The following is a 21249-nucleotide window of genomic DNA, read 5'->3' as shown; positions in this document are numbered from 1 at the left end:
GACATCTTCATGTTTCAGGAAAACCTGTCCTGGCAGCCCTGGATCATCTCTGACCACAGGTTCAAATTAAATCAAGTAGTTATGAGGACTTTGTTGTCCAAGATATAGCCTCTGGACTATACTGCTGAAACATTACAGACAGGAAATATATCAAAGGACTAATTACTTCCAAAAATAACCAGGACAATCACCACGCTTCCGCGTTCACCTGAACGGTCTCAGCCCTCTCTATTAGGATTTAGGTGCCTAAAATTGCAGCTTCCAGAAATAATATCAAGTTGCTGAACTTCTCCTTTGGCAAGGAAGCGAAGCACTATTTAAGTAAATGAATGTGCAAAATATTATGATTAGTTAATCTCTAAAAGGCCTTCACTTTTAAGAACAAAGAGCATAGGCACTTCAGCAGCACGACAATATTTGCCCTGGATCCTTGACTATCCCGGGGCGTTTGCGAATCTAGACTAAATTGAAGAGCAGAGCTAATGCAGGATGAAGGCACACAAGCTGCCGTTTATTATCTGCCAGGGAGCTAACATTAAGTCAACACACAGCAACAACCTCTTGCTTGGCTTTTTGGTTTTGGCTTTTGGCTAGCTGATGGATCCTTTTCTGCGCATTTCTCATCAACATGCTTGTGCACACCTGATAAATAAAAAGGGGTCTCCAAGCTGCTCGTAACCCGGCTTCTATCTTGTTCTTCCACCTCATCGCTATTGTAATGAAAGCCGTATTTGGGGGAACTGGCAGGCTTGTGAGGCTTCAGCAGGCGAGGGTTGGTCGGCTGGAAAGGCAGGGCGTGTTGTCCTCTCCGTCTGCACTCCTCGGCAAAGGCTTCTTCATCTGCCTCACCTGAAAAAGCAAGAAAAGTGAGCTGCACCCAAAATGCTTAAATTTAGCCTGAAAAAAAAAACCCTCAAACTGGGCTGGAAATTGGGTGTCACTAAACTACTGCCTTGGCAGTGGTTGGTTCACAGATACTCCTGTCTATCTGCAGATCGGGGAGTGTCCGGAGCAGAAAGCTCCATCAGTGGCCTCTCACCAGACTGGAACCACCCAAAAACATCAGCTGGATGTGACAACTCCAGGGCCACTGCTTTTTTTTATTCACAGAATCAAAGAATCACAGAATAGTTCGCGTTGGAAGGGACCTTAAAGATCATCCAGTTCCAACCCCCCTGCCCTGGGCAGCAACACCTCCCACTAGAACAGGCCAAAAGACCCAGGCCTTTTTCCCCAAAAGGCAGGGTGAGCGAGCCGAGCACATGGCTCTGGACGACATTTCTGTCTTGTGCAGAGCCTGTCATCTCATCCCACCTCGCCTGGGCTGTCTGTCTAGGAAGGGTTGGCCCTGCCTAAGGAAAAGCTATAGGGAAAGGAGGGATAAATACCCAACCTGGCTACAGGGATGGTGGGAGAGAAACAAAGCCAACGTGGGTTCAGAGGGGCTGGTTGTTGGACATCCACAGCTGGGAGGATGGTAGAGAAGTGTGAAGGATCACATGAAGATGGGAAATGGAGTTGAATATGTCAGAGGTAAGCACAGTCCAGGGGGCAAGGCAGGCACGCACAGCAAACGCGAATGAACACAATGGACATAAAAACCCAATGTTTGCAAAAATTAATATGAAAGATGAGGTATTCCAGTCATACTCATGCTGTTTTGCACATGAAACTTTCCTTTGCTGCAGAAACTGTAACAGTACCAACGCTGCAAAGTAGAGAAATCGGCTACCGTAACACAGAAAAACACCAGTAAAACCACACATTGAAAGGCAAGCAGTAAGACAAATAAAAAAGCCAACCAAAGACATTCAACGGGGAAAATAAGAAAATTAAAAAAAGTGAGGAGAAAGGTGTGTCTCTTAAAGGCTTTTTAAAGTTTCATTAATTCAATTACTTAAGTACTTTTAATAGAGCTGATGAAATACGGCGTCATTTTATTTGCATCAAAAGTGGTGTGTCACATTCTGGAAGTTTTTCCCGGGATGTGCCCAGCATCAGCTGCTTCGGGAGGGGTGTGTGCTCTCAGCTAATGCCTGCGCTCTTAGTTCATGGCTGGAAAATGCTTTGAAGATGCAAAAAAGCACCACGTATGCAGTAAGGAACAAGAGCAGTAATACCCGGTTCGTCGTGTGCACCAAACCACCGACACTGTCAAACAAAACAGGCTGCGTTGTCTTTACCTTGTAATCGTACGCGGGGAGATGCTTCTGAGGGCACGAGGAAAAGGAGGCAAGGCATGTTTAAAAAGTCGTTTCACAGTGCAGTGCGGCACCCGAGGCCTCGCAGGAGAAGAGGACTCCGCGGAGTGCCTCACATCTCCCCGCCGTGCGTCTGAGCACCTTCTGTGTGCGGATATTACGCAGGGGACCCGTTTTCCCAGGTTGTTGGATGCCCATTCCCCCCTCCCCCCCCAACACTCACGCCTTCTTACCCTGGAGCCTCCTGCCCTTCTGAAAGCGCAAGCAAACAAGACGAACACACAAGTGATGAGAACACCAAGGACGGCTGTTTTCCCTGCGCTTCCGCTACGAGAGGCACTGGGAAAAGCTCAGAAAACACCAGATGCAGAATTGCCGGCATTTCCCATAAGAGGCTACAGGATTTTTACAAGCCCTACCAACAACACTGAAGTATGTATCAGTCCCGTCATACCAGGGCTGTGACGATGAAGCATGAAATGCCAGGAGTGAAAAAAAAAAAAAAAACAACATAGGAAACATCCAAAGAACAGTCAAGAGAGTTTACTTCCTAACAAATTACAGTGCACCAGAAATAGGCGATCCCTCCCATGGAAACACAAACTGCATTGCTTTCTTTTTGATGTGCAAAGTCGCGCATGTTTAAAATTTATATTGGCAAACAGATGCAGGACTGAGAAATATGCTGAGGCCATTCTCGAAGCTCTGTCTGTGTGCATCGCAGAGACGCCCCAATCGGACACACTAACACTTAGCGCAGTTAAGTATTAGACCAGATGCTCTCCACACACCCCAGTAAATTACTCCTCACTACGCTAGAGATCCATCTCGACACCTTTAGTCCAATTCAGCTGGTGCGAAAGGCACAGCTGACCACTGGAAGAATTCAAAATAATCTTGCTCCTCCCTGGTGACGTGCCTGCAGCATTGTTGCATGTTGGTCACAGAATCACAGAATGGTAGGGTTGGAAGGGACCTCTGGAGATCCTCTGGTCCAACCCCCTGCCAGAGCAGGGTCACCCAGAGCAGGTTGCACAGGAACGCGTCCAGGCGGGTTTGGAATGTCTCCGGAGACGGAGACTCCACCACCTCTCTGGGCAGCCTGTGCCAGGGCTCTGCTACGCTCAAAGTGAAGAAGTTCCTCATCATGTTTAGGTGGAACTTCCTATGCTCAAGTTTGTGCCCGTTACCTCTTGTCCTGTCCCCGGGCACCACTGAAAAGAGCCTGGCCCCATCCTCCTGACACCCACCCTTTCAGTATTTATAAGTGTTGATAAGATCCCCCCTCAGTTGTCTTTTTTCCAGACTGAAGAAACCCAAGTCCCTCAGCCTTTCTTCACAAGAGAGGCGTTCCAGCCCCCTAATCATCTTGGTAGCCCTTTGCTGCACCCTCTCCAGCAGTTCCCTGTCCTTCTTGAGCCGGGAAGCCCAGAACTGGACACAGTACTCCAGGTGCGGCCTCACCAAGGCAGAGTAGAGGGGGAGGATGACCTCCCTCGACCTGCTGGCCACACTCTTCTTGATGCACCCCAGGATGCCATTGGCCTTCTTGGCCACAAGGGCACATTGCTGGTCCCCTTGTCCCCAGACACCTCCTCCATCCTCTGCTTGCAGTGATGCTCCCACAGAGCTCCCTGGCTCTGGGAGCTGAGCTCTGCCACCAGCCCCACCACGCCAAGCACCTAATGAAGGCGCAGAAAGATTTGCCAGCGAGCACCCGCAGCTTGAGTCCTACTCAAAATAAAACGTAAAAACTTGGAAGACATTCCATACTGCAAACTTTACAATTAAATCAGCTGCAGTCTAGAGAAGAGGCAGAAGAGCTTGTCCTGCTTTATCAAATCCCACAAGAGCTGCTCTCCAGGGCAGGTTTTAGCCTTCAGCACGGCTCCGACTCTGGAAAATGATGGTACCTGCCTGTTACACCGCTCCTGTGAGTTTTGGGGCAAGTCCTCACAGCTATGCCACTTTTTGTCTGTGAAAAGTCACAATATGCCTCTCCAAGGTTTTGCCTGGTGTGTCTTCTGCAGCCCTTCTGCCAACAGCCCAGAGCAAGGACTGTCCCCTCAGATCCACACACCCTCCTCCAAGGGGGTTCATGGTTCAATTGCTCCCTGAAAGATGATGCACCAATAGAAAACCCCCCACAAACAGACAATTCTTGCAATGTATATTAATTTCTATTTCCTTCAAAAATGATCCAAAACTAATCCCCGAAGCTGGACCTTGCACTGCACCATCACCGTGGCCGAATGTGCTGCTCCAGCCCAAGGTACCCAGGAGAGCCCTGGCTGTGCTTGGTGCTGCCACCCGCTGAGATGAAGTGGTGAAGGGGCTGTTCGCAAACTTGTTCAGACCCGCCACTGACCCCAAAAGAGGTGGCAATCTCTGCTAAAGCCTCGAGCACAACTCCTCAGTATCGGACTCAGGGAACCGGTGTCCCTTCGGAAGTTTGCGCTAAACCTTTCCTCATAAGCTCCCTAACAGGCTGTCATCAAGGATTTGTAATGAGCGCTTCTGCTAAGCTGAGCTGACCTGTGTTACAGTGGAAGAAAATTCCCTCTTAAGCTGCCGTTGACATTATTCCGCTGTTTGGGGTCTCTGTGAAAGCATCGGCACACCAGAGGAACTGCATCCACACGCCCCAAAGCAGAATACAATGGCAACTGAAGGCAAATACTTTATTAACTTTGATTAGACTACAAGGTTACCTGGTTTTCCTCCAGAAGAATAATTTGTGCTTCCTATTTCTGGGTCGCCTATACCTGACCCCTTCGCCCCACAGTGGAGCCCTGGGGGGGTGCAGAGCAGCTCCCCGCCACTATACAGGCAGCACATTTTGCATCTAAATCATAGAATTATAGAATGGTTTGGGTTGGAAGGGTCCTTTAAAGGTCATCTAGTCCAAACCCCTGCAGTGAGCAGGGACATCTCTAACTAGATCAGGTTGCTCAGAGCCTCATCCAGCCTGGCCTTGAGTGTTTCCAAGGATGGGGCCTCCACCACCTCTCTGGGCAACCTGGGCCAGTGTCTCACCACCCTCATTGTAAAAAATTTCTTCCTTGTATCTAGTCTGAATCTATCCTCTTTTAGTTTAAAACCATTATCCCTTGTCCTATTTCTACAGTCCCTGCTAAAAAGTCTGTTTCCATCTTATAAGCCCCCTTTAAGTAGTGAAAGGATTAAATCCATCTCGATCGCCCGACAGAGTCATTCAGTTTTCCATCTCCCCCAGAGTAAAGACAAGGTTTAGTTCAACAAATAGATGCCAAAAAATTCTCCACACTTCTTCCCCTTCACGAGTTGCAGGAGAGCAGGATGGCACCTCGGATTAGTTAAACGCCATTAACATCCCATCGGCTGTGACTCAAACACTGGATGGACAACAGCGCTGTGCTCGGTACGAGCCACCAGATCCTTCCTCTGATCATTGATCTTTAGCACACCTTGCAAAGCAAAACAGAAGTGTAATGTGCACCTACTATTTTCTCTTGTCCTACATACCTAAAGATTCAAGCCAGACTCTGAATAAAGCCAGCTGTACCGGTTCCAAAAACGAAACTTGAAAAAATTTACCCTGGGAAAGGTCAGCCACACAGGGCATCACCACCAAAAAGTGCTTAAACATCGCTGGAGCTTTGTCAAGCGGTGATGTTTGTCCTGGAAAAGGCTTTTAGGAAGACAGCTGGTATGGAGGAGGGGTCCGTAGCCGAATTCAGAGCCGGAACACCTACTTGAGAAGCAACTTTCAGGGTGCTCTGGCTTTAAACAGCCCTCGGTTCCCTCCATGGCTCCTTCTCGCCGTCTCTGCGCCTCCGAGCCAGCACACTCTTGTGAGAGCCCGGGCAGCTGCGCCGTGAACCCGAGCAGGGGACTGACCCAGGTTAAAAATAACGCTTTTTGAGAGCTTATTTTTAACCCAGGTCAGTGCCTGGATCCAGCTCACCGTGCAGCCGCCCCAGCCGGGGCAGGGAAGGGGGCAATTGTCGGGGGCTGCTGGAGTCGGCGTCCAGATTACGGCATTAAGCAAAAGGTCTTATTCTACTACTGCAAACAATAATTAAAAACCTTGCAGTTATTTCACTTGCAAAACCAGCTTGGGGAAGTTACATTTCTTAGGGTTAATTCTAAAAATAAGGGATTCAGCATTACTACTAACATTTAAAAACAATAATTAAAGTTTGGTGTCGGGGTGTGCCGGGGCCTCCCAAATGAAAAGCAGCTGCAGGGGAAAAAGAAACCAAACACGAGCTGTAGCATCCTCAAAAACTGCATCAGGACCAAAACCTGCCTTTTGCTCCAAGCAGGAAGGGCTGAAAAATAATTTCTCACGGCAAAGTGCTGCTGCGTGAAAGGGGAAAATATGGATCCTTTAACGTGTAATTAACCAGTAGAGGGCAATATTGCCTATCGTGAGGGGCAACGTTATCAGAAAAGTCACTGCAAACTCTTTATTCAGTAACACATCGATTTCATAAGTCTAAGGCAAGACCTGAGTACAATTGTTGGATGAGGTGGGCGCTTCGGAGGAGCCACCAGCGACACCAAAGGGGTCCATGTGTGCTCCTGGAAAATGGAGATAACACACAGGAATATAAACACCCCAGCAGAGGATATTCCAGGTGAGGTGGGATGGGATAAGTCACGGAGCACTTCTCAAAAGATCAGCCCCACAGGAGCTAGCATTATTATTTTGTGTTACATTTAAGTAGCATCCATGTACCTCCTAGAACTGAACTGAAATCCAACCAGGAATCAGCAGTAATTAACGGCAAGGCAGTAATTAACAGAAACATGTCGAACAAACCGGGGTAAACATCCTGAGGATACCGAACCACTTATTTACATTTACCATGTCACTCCCCGCGCAAGAGGAAGCCGAGCCTTCGTGGTTCCCGCACGGCAGCCCTACCGCGTGCATCCTATTATCTTACACACCTGACCCCCCAAAAAATAAATATATATAAAATCAGGATTTTCCCTTGTATTAAGAAATACGAAGTAGGCGCACCAGTTTGCTCAATCCAGAGGAAGACCTCCCCGAGGCCGCGAACAACACGCAGCCCTTCCTGTAACCAGCATCAGGAGAAGATGCAACTGGTGAGGGACACCTGGCTTCATCTAATGACACAAGACGGCTCCAAGCTAAAGCTCCCAGAGAGCTGGTTGTGCAAGGACGGCTTGCCAGAAACTCCCTCCATTCAAATCTTTCTTGAATGATGACCAGCAAAGTGTCTTTCTAATACCTTAAGACTTTAAAGTTAAGAGGCGGTGTATTTCCAAAGCTCAGAGCAGGACACCGTACTGCTGCTTCTAGAGAGGACTCAGGTGGAAGTCTGATCTTAGTCTGAGCTGATGCTGACTGACAACAAAACAAGAGTGAGAAATAAAACAGCTTTGCTTGACTTTTTTCCCCCCGCTATTACAAGGATTTGGAATTTACCCTGCGCCTACGGAGGGCACTGGAGTTTCTGATGACTCAACTGCATCCACGGCTGCCGGCGAGAGCTGAGCTGCCGCGGAAGGAGCAACCCAAAGAGAAAGAAAACAAAAATCTCCATTTAAATACACTTACCTGAACCCGATAGCACTACGATCTTTGTAATCTGTTGATAAGATTTTTGTACTGATAAACTTTCCCCCTGTTACAGCAGCTCCAGTATTAATATTTAACTTAGCAGAAGATACCAACATTCTTCTGAGACTCAAGCCCGACATTTGCTGGGAAATCTCATACTTTAGAGGAGCATGTTGTAACCAAGAACTTACTTAATGGAAATTACCTGTCTACGGGCCCGCATTACCCTGGAGATTAACTGGTTCTTTTGTTCCTTCTCTTAAATGCTCCATATCGAATATATTATGGCACAGAGAAAGCAGCAGGAGATCAAGTAACTCTACTAAAACAGAGAAGTGGTCTCATTTGGGGGACCAAACTTGAAAGTTGTTTTCAGAAAGTTGCCAAATCATCACAGTTTCTTTTAATTTCTGTTGGGTGTGAGGGATAAGATACCAAGCTCATAAGATACCAAGCCCAGGGTATTTTACTAAATCACATGTGCACACACCCCCCTCTGCTCCTGAAATCGTAGGCAACACGCTCAGCCACGAAAATACTCCCTCACCATTACTGGAGGCTATGTTGAGCAAGTTCTTCTGATTAATCGTTCTTAAACTTGTTTCTAAATGCCAGGAAACACTAACTCTGCGACACGTAACAGCAGGAGTTATAAAACCCCCTTTCGGGCTGTGCTCTCTCCAGTTTGTCAGACGTGGCAGGAACTAAAATTTGCATCAAGCCCTCTTTGGAAAATGTCACTGTCAGAGTTTGACAGTGACAGCCTTTAAAAAAAAAAAATATCTCTTGCTATTTGATGTGATGCTTATGAGAAAAAGCAGCCATTTTAAAATCTACTGATAAAAATATGCAACTAGTCTCGAAAGTCGAAAGAGCCTGAAATCACTCAGAAACTATCCGGGGAATGCCGGAGCAGCTGCCCCATCTGCACCACCGCTGCTAAGGGCAGAGCTTTTGCAAACCCTAAAGGGAGGGGTTTTTCAACATTCTACTTTATCAGCTAAAGCAGAGGAAGAAGGGTGACGTTTTGAGTTGTCTCACACAAATCAGTGCCTTCGAGCAGTTACAGGCCATCATTTTCCTTGCGGAGCAATTGCGCATTCCTCAGTGCTAAGGAGAGCACGAGGAGATTCAGGGTTTCCTCTGGTGCAGCGAACTGAAGTTTGAGACACCCCTCCTGCAAAATGCGGAGATATTTAGCCAAAGTGATGCCCGGGGTGCTCGGCCGGTTAGAAATTAAGGATGTCCTCAGCTCTCAGTCCACATCCTCTGCAGAAATCTGCTCCCGTGTCCCTCCTCATCCTCTCCCCACCTCGCCCCCTGCGCAGCTCTGCCCTCACCGACGGCGCCGCGCTCAGTCGTGCATTACGTCTCCCTGCTCCGACTCAAAACCTCGTGTTAAGTTTGTATCTGGGGGGATTTGGGCCGGGCTTCCCCAGGGCAGGACCAGCACTGCCATAGCACTGCCGTCGCCGCTGCCGTGGGAGCCGGGCTTTTCCTGCGAGGGGGAAAACGAGTCCGCAAGCGGTGGGAGGCAGCAGGGGAGGTGGTGGTGAAATCCTGGGAAGTGATGGGGAACAAAAAAAAAAAAAAAAAAAAAAAAAAAAAAAAAGGGATGGGATTTGGGAAAAAGGACTGAGACTGATGGAGTGACTCTCGCAGCGCTATTTCGGTCCCGGGAGAGACATGGCTGCAGCACGTCCAGCAGCCGGGAAAGGGCAGGGCTCAATCCTTTCTGCTCAACGCGCATAGCACTCCTCTGCCCTTCTGGCTTTAAAAGCTGGCACTTGCTCCTTTTATTTTTGCCCTCGTATCCAGCTGCTCCGGTGCCAGCTCCCGCTGTTCCTACCCAGCCCGTACCCCTGTGGCGCAGGGCAGGGAAAGCCCCACGCCGGGTCCGCTCACCCTCCCCCTGGCCATGGCAGCTCCTTTAGAAACCTCAGCCTTTTGATTTTCTTCTTTTTTATTGTTTAGCCATCTGGATTTTACCTGCCACCCCCGCACACGCCCGAGAACCCCATTATATCCTGTATTCAGCCCGGCGTGTACCAACACGAATCCCACATTCCCAGCACATCGAGCTACTCGAGACGACGACGTTTCGCCACGAAGATACCCCACATCTGCAACAAACTGGGAAAATTAAATGAGCGTACACCACACGCCAACACTGCAGCGGCGCTGCAAACGGGTGCTTTGAAAGGAGAGGTCATCGTGCTGTTCCCCTCAGCGGCTAACGGGGATCGATGGCTAAAGCCACTCCTGTTTGTTTGACCGTACCGCGTGGCACCGAGCTCTGCAGCCTGACGTATAGACAAGGGAGCTGCTGAGAGAGCCTGGATTTACCTCCTCGCTGCCAAAACTTACTCATCGGAAGGTGCTGGAGCGTGTCCAGAGGAGGGCAGTGAAGCTGGTGAGGGGTCTGGAGAACAAGCTGAGGGAGCTGGGGTTGTTCAGCCTGGAGAAGGAGGCCGAGGGGAGACCTTCTCGCTCTCTGCAGCTACCTGACAGGAGGCTGTAGGGAGGTGGGGGTTGGTTTCTTCTCCCAGGGAACAGGAGACAGGACAAGAGGAAACGGCCTCAAGTTGCTCCAGGGGAGGTTTAGATTAGATATTAGGAAAAATTTTGACACTGAAAGGGTTATTAAGCGTTGGAACAGGCTGCCCAGGGAAGTGGTCGAGGCACCATCCCTGAAGGTATTTAAAGACGGGTAGACACAGTGCCTAGAGATATGGTTTAGTGATGGTTTTTGCCAGAGTTAGGTTGATGGTTGGACTCGATGATCTCAAAGGTCCCTTCCAACCCAGGCAATTCTGATTCTATGATTCTGTGATCTCTTAAAGCCCAACAAATGACCCTACGCTAAATTTGAGGCCAGAGAGAAGTGCAGGCTGAGCACATCCAGGGTTTTGCAGTTATTTTGCTTCTGTCGAAGCACGCCAGGGCATCCGTATGGATTACGCCAACTGCTCTCATCTTAAAAGATTTGGGATGTGGGAAATGCAAATGGCAGGAGGTAACACAAATCCCCGCGTTTCCAGCAAGCAGCGAGATGACCCCATTTGCATGCTGCTACTCAAAGTGAATTTTATTAATTTTAAAAGACTTTATCACACAGGGGTCTTTTATTCCTTTCTGCATGAATTTTGAAAGGAAGCAAAGAACGTGGAATGAGCTTCGCAGCTTGACATATATAAATACAAATTAGCAAGATTTCAAGCTCAGAGTTTGAACAAATGGACCTGATTTTTTAAACAGCAATTGAAATTGCTTAAGAGATGATGCTTTCTCCACTTTTTGGGGTCATGTCAGATCTCTACCATGGTTTCCTCCAAGTCACGTTGTACACCGCTATATTGCAATGCTGCTGCCAGACCCCCCTAAAGAGTTGCACCAGGGCTCCTACTCTTGGGGGTTCTCTCCCCAACACTCTCCCTGTGCAATGAGAAGGCAAGACGGGGGATTACAGATCACTGTAACCGTCTCCCTCTCTTACAGAGCCCCTCTTCCTCCAGAACTGGTATCACCAACAGCAAAATACTTGATTGGGTTCAATATTTTCATCTCACCTATATTTCACCCTCAAGCCAAAATCCCTGCAGGTTTCATCTCTACCATGAGGAAGCCTCACAGCTCATGTTTCACTTTGAAATTGGATGTTGAACCGCAAAACAAAATCTTATTGAGAAAAAAACAAAACAAACAAAAAGGAAACAAACCCAAAAAAACCCCAACAGAACCGGCCCTTACAATGCAAATTAATACTCACTACTAAAGGAAAACAGGAAAATAAACCAAAAAACCCATGACACAACTACATGCAGCCCGGCCAGGTCCTCCATCACGTACCCAGACACGAGGCGCCTTCCACCAGCATCTCCTCTCTCCTTGTGCCCAGCAGAGCCCCGCGACCTTCCCACCTCTCCTGCTCCAGCATCTCCCAGTGCCAGAGGAAACCACCCCTTTGCTGCCCGGAAGGACAAAACTGCTTCTTGCCTTCAGCCCTCCTAGGGGTCACCACCACCAGGTCCATCAAAACTGGCCTCTAATTAGAAAACTCTTCAGAGAGCAAGCGGAGGAAAAGTGCTCTACTACTTTCACAATGAACAGATCTTTATAATGCTTAAAAACCAACAAGTTACAGGATCAAGATACCGTCTTATATTTCCACGTGGCCTCACAAAAAGGAGCATCTCCAGAGCAGTTCCGAGCAAGTCCTAGTTTGCAAATTACACCATTTTGTTACATATTTTTCCATTGATTATCAGCTTGAAACCAGTCTTCAAAACCTTTATGTACAGCAAATCCAGATTACCATAAGAGAAAAAAAAATCATATATAAAGCAAAAAGTCATGCTGTTAAATTTAAAAAGAAAAGAATCTCATGAGTGACTTCAGAAATATGTGATGAATGACTTCCCCAGCTGTTTTGTCAACACTTCCATAGTAATTTGGCAAAAGCACAAAATCACCAAGTATATATTTTCATCAAATGGCTATTAGCGCTGTTGAAATCTCACAGACACGAAGACAGTAAGAGCAAGCTCCACGTTTTATATCGCATTGCCCGTGCTCAGGTTGTAAGCTCTCATCTTCTCAGGTTAATCATTTGAAAAATATTCTCCCTTCTACCCTGGGCCTTAAACATGACACACGGGCTTTCACATATAAAGTACAAAAAAGAAAGAGGTATCTGCCCCCTCCAGTTGTACCCCACAACACATCACTCATTCCTCATCCGTTCCTACATTACTAGGACTAGGGCAAGCAAATCCCGGCTCCCAAAGCCGGCACATACCCCTGATTTACAGAGCTCCATGGACAAAGACCACCATCTTTTAACTGACCCTGAAAATGACACGTGTAAATGACAGAGTAAAAGGAGGCCTCTTCTGACAGCTCAATGGGTTTTTATGAACCTTCACCACAAAACCCAACCCTATTTTTGACTCCTTCCTGACAACGAGAGCACTACGCCGTTAGTTGGTGTTCTGTTCAGAAATACTGACATCAGGAGTCTGAATTTGCAAGAAATAGCATTTCAAGCTGATGTTCAGTACTAATTGTGACTAAACACTGTATTTAATTAAGAACCTATACCTCCCAAGCTGTACCACTTTTTGTTGTTCAGCATCTCCGATCCATCAGGGAACTCTCAAAGTTGCCAAACAATCTTTTTTTCCCCCACTCATAGTCAAGCTTTTCAGCCTGTGCCTTAGAATCCACCACAGTTTAGGAATACAACAAGTAATTTTTCAAATCCAAGACCTATCAATACCTAAATGTTCATACACAGAAACGCGCACACACAAATACATACGTACGTATACACACAAACAGAAATTGCTCCGTGTACGCTGATCAAACTGACGTTCTGACCAAAATAAGCAATAAATGGAGAGCACAGAAATTAAAATTTTCTCAATTGAAAAACAACGAACACCAAACCAGAAACGTGATTACGACCCAAAAAACCCAATACTTACAGTTCTCTTTTGTGCCTGGCACCGGTATCATCAGTCACTTTACAAGCTCCATCTGCAGAGATCCAGTGGGAACAAGGAATGTTTTACCAGGAGAACCTGGTGAGTTTTGGAAACGGAAGGGAATGTGAACAGCGACACTGACACCTGCTTGGTGCACTCAACACGGCCACACATCTCCTGGGAAGGCCACCCAGAGCTGCCCATGCCTGGAATGATGCCTGTTCCCACCCTATGCTGCTGCAGCGGCACCATCCCACCTTCTCCTCTTCAAACACACCTCTGAGATCCACGGGATGAAGCACCAAGGACAACAACAACCGTTTCCAACCACAAATCTCTGAGGCCAAAGCGAAAAAGGGAGGGAACAGGATTTAACAGTTACCACAAAGGCAGAAAAATTGGAACACGCCACATTCCAGAAGGGAGCAAAGAGTACCCGAATGCCCACCGGCTCTCGGTGGAGAGGTGGATGCGCCCATGGAAGCGATGCGCCCACCGAAACTGCACAACAACACCTGGAGTTGCCATAATGAGCTTCTGCTCAAAATCACCTGGCGTTCGGACATACCCGCGTCTCCTGTAATTCTGTAATGGCAATGAAGGCGTTCAGTGGACTCGTTCTACCATGGCATAAATATTTGAAAAATCCTTAAAAACACTTCATCAAAGCTGCAGAGCTTCACACTGTTTAACTATAACGACCTATTTGCACTACTAGCAGCCCGAAGTGCAGGACCCAGCAAAGCTAATCCACCTCCTTCTTCAACACCAGCAAACTCAAAATCTTCTCAGAAACACCTGCCAAGAGTTTTACTAAGTTTGAAGATGTGAAACTTCATTTAGGCGACAGGCCTGCAGCCAGCACTGTGATATCGAAAGGAAACCTAGAACAGATGCGCAACAGGTAAGACTGACGTTCAACTATGTTTATTGTCAAGCAAGTCAGCGACTCTCACAAAAGTCCCAGACTTTGCACCTTTGAGAATATTTCATCCCTTTCCAATTAAAATTCCGACCTCGCCTGAACTCCCAATATTGGATACAGCCTGGCATCTCTGCAGAAACAATCTCCTTTTACAGGAATTTTTAAAAACACTCAATAAAAGAATTAACAACTGTTTTTCTGAAGAAAAAGTTGCTTACTCAAGACTGAGTAGTGGCCTGGGGACAAAATTACGGCAGACGACGCAGCCAGTTCACCTTCCAGGAGGTGGAATCTGTTAGCAGAAGCCGACAAAGCGTTGAACTTCTATTGAGAAGACAAATTGATAAATAAAACCACTCTGGTGTAACACTAACATACGGGACATTGATGACAGTTCAGCTAGGACCTCAGAGCGTCCATCTCTATCCCAATTTCCACTGAAAATGTGGTGGGTCTACATTTTAAGGGAAGATTAGCCAGAACTGTCACAAAAATAGGAAACTGGAGAGGCTTTGACCTCTGTTAGCAATATATCATCTAAACCCACATTATTATCACCGAAACCTACATTAAAGCTGCACTTCAAGTTGCTGGCTTGGCTCTGTGCCACTTACAGGTCCATACTCAACACCGGAGACACCGGTAATTTGGGGAATTTTACCGCCACACCCAGAAAACAGGACAATTAGCTGAATCTGGAGTCCCACGTGAAGGAAGGGTTGGCTTTTTGTTTCAGGAGAAGCTGGGGAGGCGAAAAACAAAATCCCCCCCTCTAACAGCTCTCGTAAAAGAAAAGGCTTTCCACAGTTGGAAACTATTCTGTCCAGGACGAGGAGCACACCCCCTGCGAGACAGCAGCCCGCAGACGGGCAGGCACTCCGCTTCCTGATTTATTCTACGAAAAGGGCTAGCAGGGATGCAGTCATCTCCTCCTAGAAACATCTCAGGAGCAAAGCGCACGCGTGATCTCAGAGCACGCGCTAGAGGAGAGGGAAGAGTGTAAACCACGTAAAAGTAATCAATTAATCTTTTTGTTCTTGATTTTGTTCATCAGGAAGAGCAGGGAGGCTTAAGCACCTGCGTCTTCTCAGAAAAATGTTTTATTTCCCTGGGTCGAGCTTCTTGTTTTAAGGAGTGATTACAAGAAGCATCTTCTCAATTATTCATTGCATTAGAAAGTACTTGAAAATTCCCCTTCTGTTCTATGACACTTTTCACGACAGAGTTGTATTTGTCAATAAAGATATTATTAATGGCTACAAAACTGCTATGGGAAGGATTCAGGACAAATTACTCAACTTTCTTTTAACCTTTCAAACAGGACTATCTTCCAATTCTTTCGGGCTAGTACTTTCGAGGTGGATCAAAAGTTAGTCAATACCAATGTTTCAGAAATACTTTAGTAATTACTTAGACAGCCTCCTTGCAACCGACACTGCAGCTTATACACCCTATAGCAGCAGCTGGCATCAATATAACAGCTCAAAAATACGAACAGGCATAGTAAAGGATGCATAATTTTCTTTTTACTTAACAGCGGTCAAAATGATCGTTTACTTTGCCATTTTCTACCTGGTTCTCTAGCGAAACTGCTGCGTTTCGCCTAAGAACACCTGGGGATGTCTCTTCCAGCGATGTAAGTGGGGACTTGAGCTGTACAAGAGAACAGAATGGCATTTCCTAACTCTGAAATAGGATCCGCTTTTGAGTTGGGATGCAACTCAAAGATTTTGAAGCTCCTTGGAAAATATGGATTAAAAAAAAAAGATATAATTCTTTTGCTTTGCCAAGTTACAGCTCCGATACATTTAAAAATAGCGAGTTTTGAAGTGGTTTTCTGCTAACGAAGAGTCAACGCGTACATGGTGTACACTGGCTATGCACTTTGCCAACTAGAGGAAGATTTCTGTGCCAGACTTCTTTTACGGCAGGAAAGGGCAGAGCAGTGGGGCACGTACGCTTGTTTGCTTTTCCCTTCACAAGATTCCTTGCCACCAGAGCTGCGTCTGTGCTGGTGAAGCCGCGCTGCTTTCGCTTCGTTTTTATTATTTGTACAGCAAGGAGACTGCACAAAAGCTATTTTGAGGGCTGAATATTTAGATCTCAAAACACGGTTAATGTGACCGTAGAAGAACTAAGGCTTGGTTCTGGGGTTCCAGCACGCTCCAAGACGGGTGCCTTCCGCAGAAAATTAGGAAGGACCTTAGAGATACCAGGACTTGGCCATACAAGAGCTTACGTTTTGGTTTCATTCCAAGCTATGTTTGATGGTTATATGACCCAAACGCTGCAGAGTTGTAATTCCAGGAATTTGCCTTTCCTCAGGCTTCTCTTAGAAATAAACTTGATTAACAAATGCAGCTCTGGGTATGCACAAAGCCCAAGTAAGCATCTACAGACAGTTTTTTCAGGCGCATAAACCCTGTAGGAGACGCTTCTCTGGCTGTTCCCTGTAGAAATATTTTTCTGACGTATTGCAGTCTTAGGCATTTAGCACACTACCAAAGACGATCCAATTAAGAAAAAGCCAGCTTTTTTCATCATAGTCACTCAAAATTCAAAACAAGCATACTGCTGTCCACGTAAGATTTAACACACGCTAAAAATAAAAACTTTACATCATTAAAACATTGCCCACGTTTAAGAAAATGAATAGTTCATTCTGCCAAATGAATCTTTGTCATAACATTACATTCATTAACAGGAGACTCCTAATCTTCATCTCAGGAGCTGAAATTAGGCTCTCTCAAGCTCTACAGTCTGTTGTGGGTGAGAAGACAGGAGATCTACAAGGGCTCACTGCAATGCAAATTCCAAACCAAACGCCCTGGGACAGTCATCACGGCCCTCGCCCTGGTTCCTCCTCGTCACTAAACACCCAATTTGTCCACTACAATAAAGCAACTACTTACCTTAATAGATCCAGAATGTCTTCTCCCACATGAAGTCCACTCTCGGCACCTACACATCCCAAACTGGATGCTTTAGGGCAACAGTCATCAGGCAACACCATGTGTGCCCTACGTGCACGGGGTGTCTCCTCTCTTCCCAGCCACCTGCGCCTCCTGCCAGGCCCCCGCACGCAGCCCCAACCATCCCCCAGACTCCTTCACCACAGAAGCACCCCCCAGTCTCAAAACCATGGGAAGAGAGCATGGCGTGGGCGTTAACGTTAACACAGGAGGAAAGGGAGGGAAGAGGCTAAGACGCAGACGATGAAGGAAGGCCTGAAGGAACACTACGCCCCGCGTGGCATCTCGATCTGTGCCCCTGGCTCACGGGTTTCCGCTACTTCTCTCTAGAGCCCGAACACTTACTTCTCACTAAAACATATTTTTCAGAAATCTAGTCTTCTAAGACACTGAAAGCTGGAGAAAATACTTCTCTTGGCAGGTTCTTCCAACAGTTAGTCACCCATGTGTTAAAAATGTATGTTTATCTTCCCATTTGAATTTGTCTAGCTTTATACAAATGTTTATACCCTTCTTCCAAACAAGGCGACCTTTAATATGCACGGTTTTATCTTAGTGGCGTACACATTTTTTTTAGAATCAAACTGGAATTTGGCACACCACCCTCAGGCTGCAGAAGCACCTCCCCTGCCTGGGCTGGCAGGGAAACCAGCCCCCGCAGCAGCAGGGAGCTGGGGCCGGCAGGGAAGGGGCAAATGCCCATCGCTTCTGTATTCACTGCAGTAACTCCTCATCAGGTTTTCCCAATGAGGAAGGCAAAGGCCAAATGAGGAAAATAGTCCTCGAAACTTATGTCAACAGCACAAAACAGGCCAAGTTGGTTTCCTGCTTCCTGCTTTCCTGCTTCCAGTAAGGAAACCCTTACTGGTTTCATGCCCTGCAAGTTACATTGAGAAGCAGCATCGCACCTATCAAGGATGTTAAGATTAGCCTTTCTTCTTGGGGCTAAAACATCCAAGCCCAGAAGAGATGGAAGAAGGACTAGGGGTATGTAATGGAAGAAGCATTTTGGTGGTTGTCCTAACTCAGCACGTGAACGCCGCCAGAGAAAAATCTTACACCTCTTTGCACTCATTCAGGAACTCAGTCAAAGACTGAGGGCAGAAGGTTCATGAAGAACATTACTCATGCTTGCAGGCAACGCCAGATGCGTCCACAACAGCTTAAAGTGAACTTCTAGCTCTCTACTGCTCTCCTGAACATCCAGTGCCCACTTCGTACGGATGAGCTGAATAACGCCCTTTCGTTATTGAAGTGCTGTACACTTGGTGATAAAGACCTGACCGTATTTCCCGTGAACACCCAGTAGTAAGAAATGGATACGTCAAGATTAGCAGACTAATTGTGGGAGGTGTCCGAGTGACTACTTAGCAGGGCAAGTCCAAATAAACCAAAGTAATAAAGTACCTTCTGATGCGAGGCAGTATTGTTACGAAAAGCCTGTCCAAAGTCCTCTGAAGACAAAAGGCTCAGACCTCCCACCCTGGCTAAGAGAGATGCAACTAAAGGCTGAGCCTTGGCCATGTGAGTTTTCTCCATTTTCCTCCAAAAATACTTCCATACAGAAGTCCAATGCAATTTTACAACATCCGTAGTCTAGCTCCCTTCGGCAGAAGAATGACAGAGACTGATACCACGCAACACGCCCCTTCACAGAGGCGAGACGCAGCACTCCGTTGCTGAGTAAAATACTGCAACAGAATGACCAGTTCGGATTTAGTTTCTGTACTGGGTTTTGTGCTGCTCGGAGCAAAAGGCAGCCACCACATGCCTAGGGAAAAAGTTTGCCAGATGCGGCTCTGGTGACAGTTATGCAAATGTGTGATAAATAAAGGAGTTAATCTTACCCTGTATATCAGTTACAAAGATTAACACAGACACGGCCTGTATTTCTGGAGAGAGACCGAAAGGCTGCTGGATCCGCCCAGCTTCTCTACCAGATGTGTCAAAGCCTCTGCGAGCTTACGATTTTTTTTTTCCAGGTACACTCCCCTCCTGGACCACACTTCAGTCAAGTTTGTGACTGCACCCGAGACAGAATAATCCTACTCCAGAGCTGCTGCTTTGAATCTTTAGCTGTTTTGGCAACAGCTTCAAGCAACTCCATTACAGACATCGTCAAAGTAATTCTCCCTTCTGGCCATCAGGAATGTGTGTTCCACAACTGGAGTTCTACGACCAGTCACCCAGGCTGGATTCCTCTCCCATACTAGGAACTCATTCAAATAAATTTACAAATAAGAAACAATGCGGGAGATTTCATAATTGATTTTTACCAGTCAATAAAAGGAGGAATTGAAGCCGCCTCAGCGTACCATGTCGTTTGTTATACCACATAAAAGCTAGCATCCTTACTGCAGTCTTTACAAACAAAGTGTTAATATTTAATCTCTCTCAGAATTAACATTCCGTTGTATGAAAGGATTCAGCTTTATTCCGACCTCTGGTAAACTGGCAGCTACGGGGGTGGGGCTTTTTCTATTTTTAGGAAGCTCATTCGAAGTTGGCTGCATTGAAAGGAATAGCTGAAAGAGAGGATAAGTTATAGAGCAAAGGAAAGTTTTAAGAGTTATTACCGTAAGCCTCTAAAAATCTATTTTCTTGATTGTCAATTTTAAGTCATGCTGAAAAATGATCTATTTTTAGTGATTTCAAAATGAACTCACTACGCTGCAAAAGCCAGCATTATTGAAAAAGCCAGAGAACTAAAGAGACAATTCCACTTAATAGCATCCTTTCAATAAAACTTTTTTACTTTCTAAATTAAATATACTTTAATCCTTGCCATTACACTTCAAAGCCGACATCATCTCAGGCAGGAATTCTTTAGCTTCATTTATTTGGAAGGTAATTAGCACTTAGGCCACCAGTGCAATTTACCTCGCCCCAAGACTTCATGGCTTTCGATTTGGGTACTATCTCATCCCAACTACTGCGCGTATTTTAGACACAGTAAGCATGAGAGGGGATATAGTACTCATGTGGGTTTTCAATTAACTTTCTACCAGCTGTTAGAAGCAAGATAACACCTAACCCAGCGCTAAGTCTGCCAGAACACAGTTTTCAGAGAAGTTTCAATGAGTTTGAATCAGCAGTCAGCTTGCATAGGTTCAGCGTTACAGCTCAGATGGTCACAGCATTTTAATTTTCTGGTGGTTTTTTTTTTTTTTTAATCTGACAGCAGCATCTAAAAAGTGAGGCTTACTATTCTGTGAAAGCAGGACCTACGTGGCAGAGTATAAACCAACCATCCACTGCTTGAACTTTTCAGTAGCGCCACTTCGCTCAACAACCAACTCAAGGCATTTTTTCCAAAACCAAAGCAGATCAGGCATTAAACCCACTATAAAGATGAATTCAAAAGGTACAGTTTGTAACACTAACAAAGTAGATTTGGTTCGTTCCAACACTATTGCAACATAAGGACCATTTCAGCATTTCGGGTGGAAGATAAATGGCTTTTTACTTAAGACAACCACTTGAAGACAAGCAATAACAACAAGAAAACCCAAACCGTCCATGTTGAGTACTTCATAAAACAAGCCCGTAGTCACAATTCAGTCCCAAAGTAAACAAGAGCAGAGGGAGCAGACAGTGCAAACAAACTGCTTTTTCTTAGGTTAAAAAAAGTAAAGTTTCAAAGTCCGGGTTAACGCTGAATGGCAGATTACTGATGTCTGCATCGCAACTGCCTCGGGAGAACACCATGACTTAAAAATAAGCCTAAATACCAAGACATCCAAAAACCACGACCAAAGAGACAGGTTTTCCAAAAGCGCTTTTGAAAAGCTTCACGAAAAACTTAACAAGAATTCTAATACTAAGTTGAAGTATTGCAGTAGCATCGAGTGCTTTTGAAAAGTTCTCCGACCATCAGCGTCGTTCAGCTGGAGCATTCATTTTGCAACGCAGCCCTCCCGGAGGTAAACACTATCCTGTTACAGTCACCGATTACACTAAGGCAAAGTAGGAAACAAGCTCACTTTTCAAACAGAAGCAAATTCAGGACTAGAATTCACATTCCCAAAAATAAAAAATAAAATCTAATTTTCTTTATCACCGGACCATCCCAGAGATGGTCCGAAAC

At 46.1% G+C, this 21249-nt stretch overlaps 1 protein-coding gene across 2 annotated transcripts in view; it reads right to left on the bottom strand.

Moving 5' to 3' along the window:
* Positions 1–21249, bottom strand: part of DNAJB6 (DnaJ heat shock protein family (Hsp40) member B6) — a 64069-nt gene that overhangs the window by 8943 nt on the left and 33877 nt on the right. The window contains exon 9 of one of the 2 annotated variants that reach the window (XM_074574138.1): positions 643–849. In XM_074574138.1, the coding sequence (XP_074430239.1) occupies positions 643–849 (207 nt within the window). Of the gene's footprint in view, positions 1–407; positions 850–21249 lie in introns of those variants that run through there. The other variant, XM_074574137.1, reaches the window with a different exon arrangement.

The sequence above is a fragment of the Larus michahellis genome, chromosome 2 (assembly GCF_964199755.1).
Source record: "Larus michahellis chromosome 2, bLarMic1.1, whole genome shotgun sequence".
NCBI lineage: Eukaryota > Metazoa > Chordata > Aves > Charadriiformes > Laridae > Larus > Larus michahellis.
This window is presented reverse-complemented; position numbering and strand designations above follow the sequence as displayed.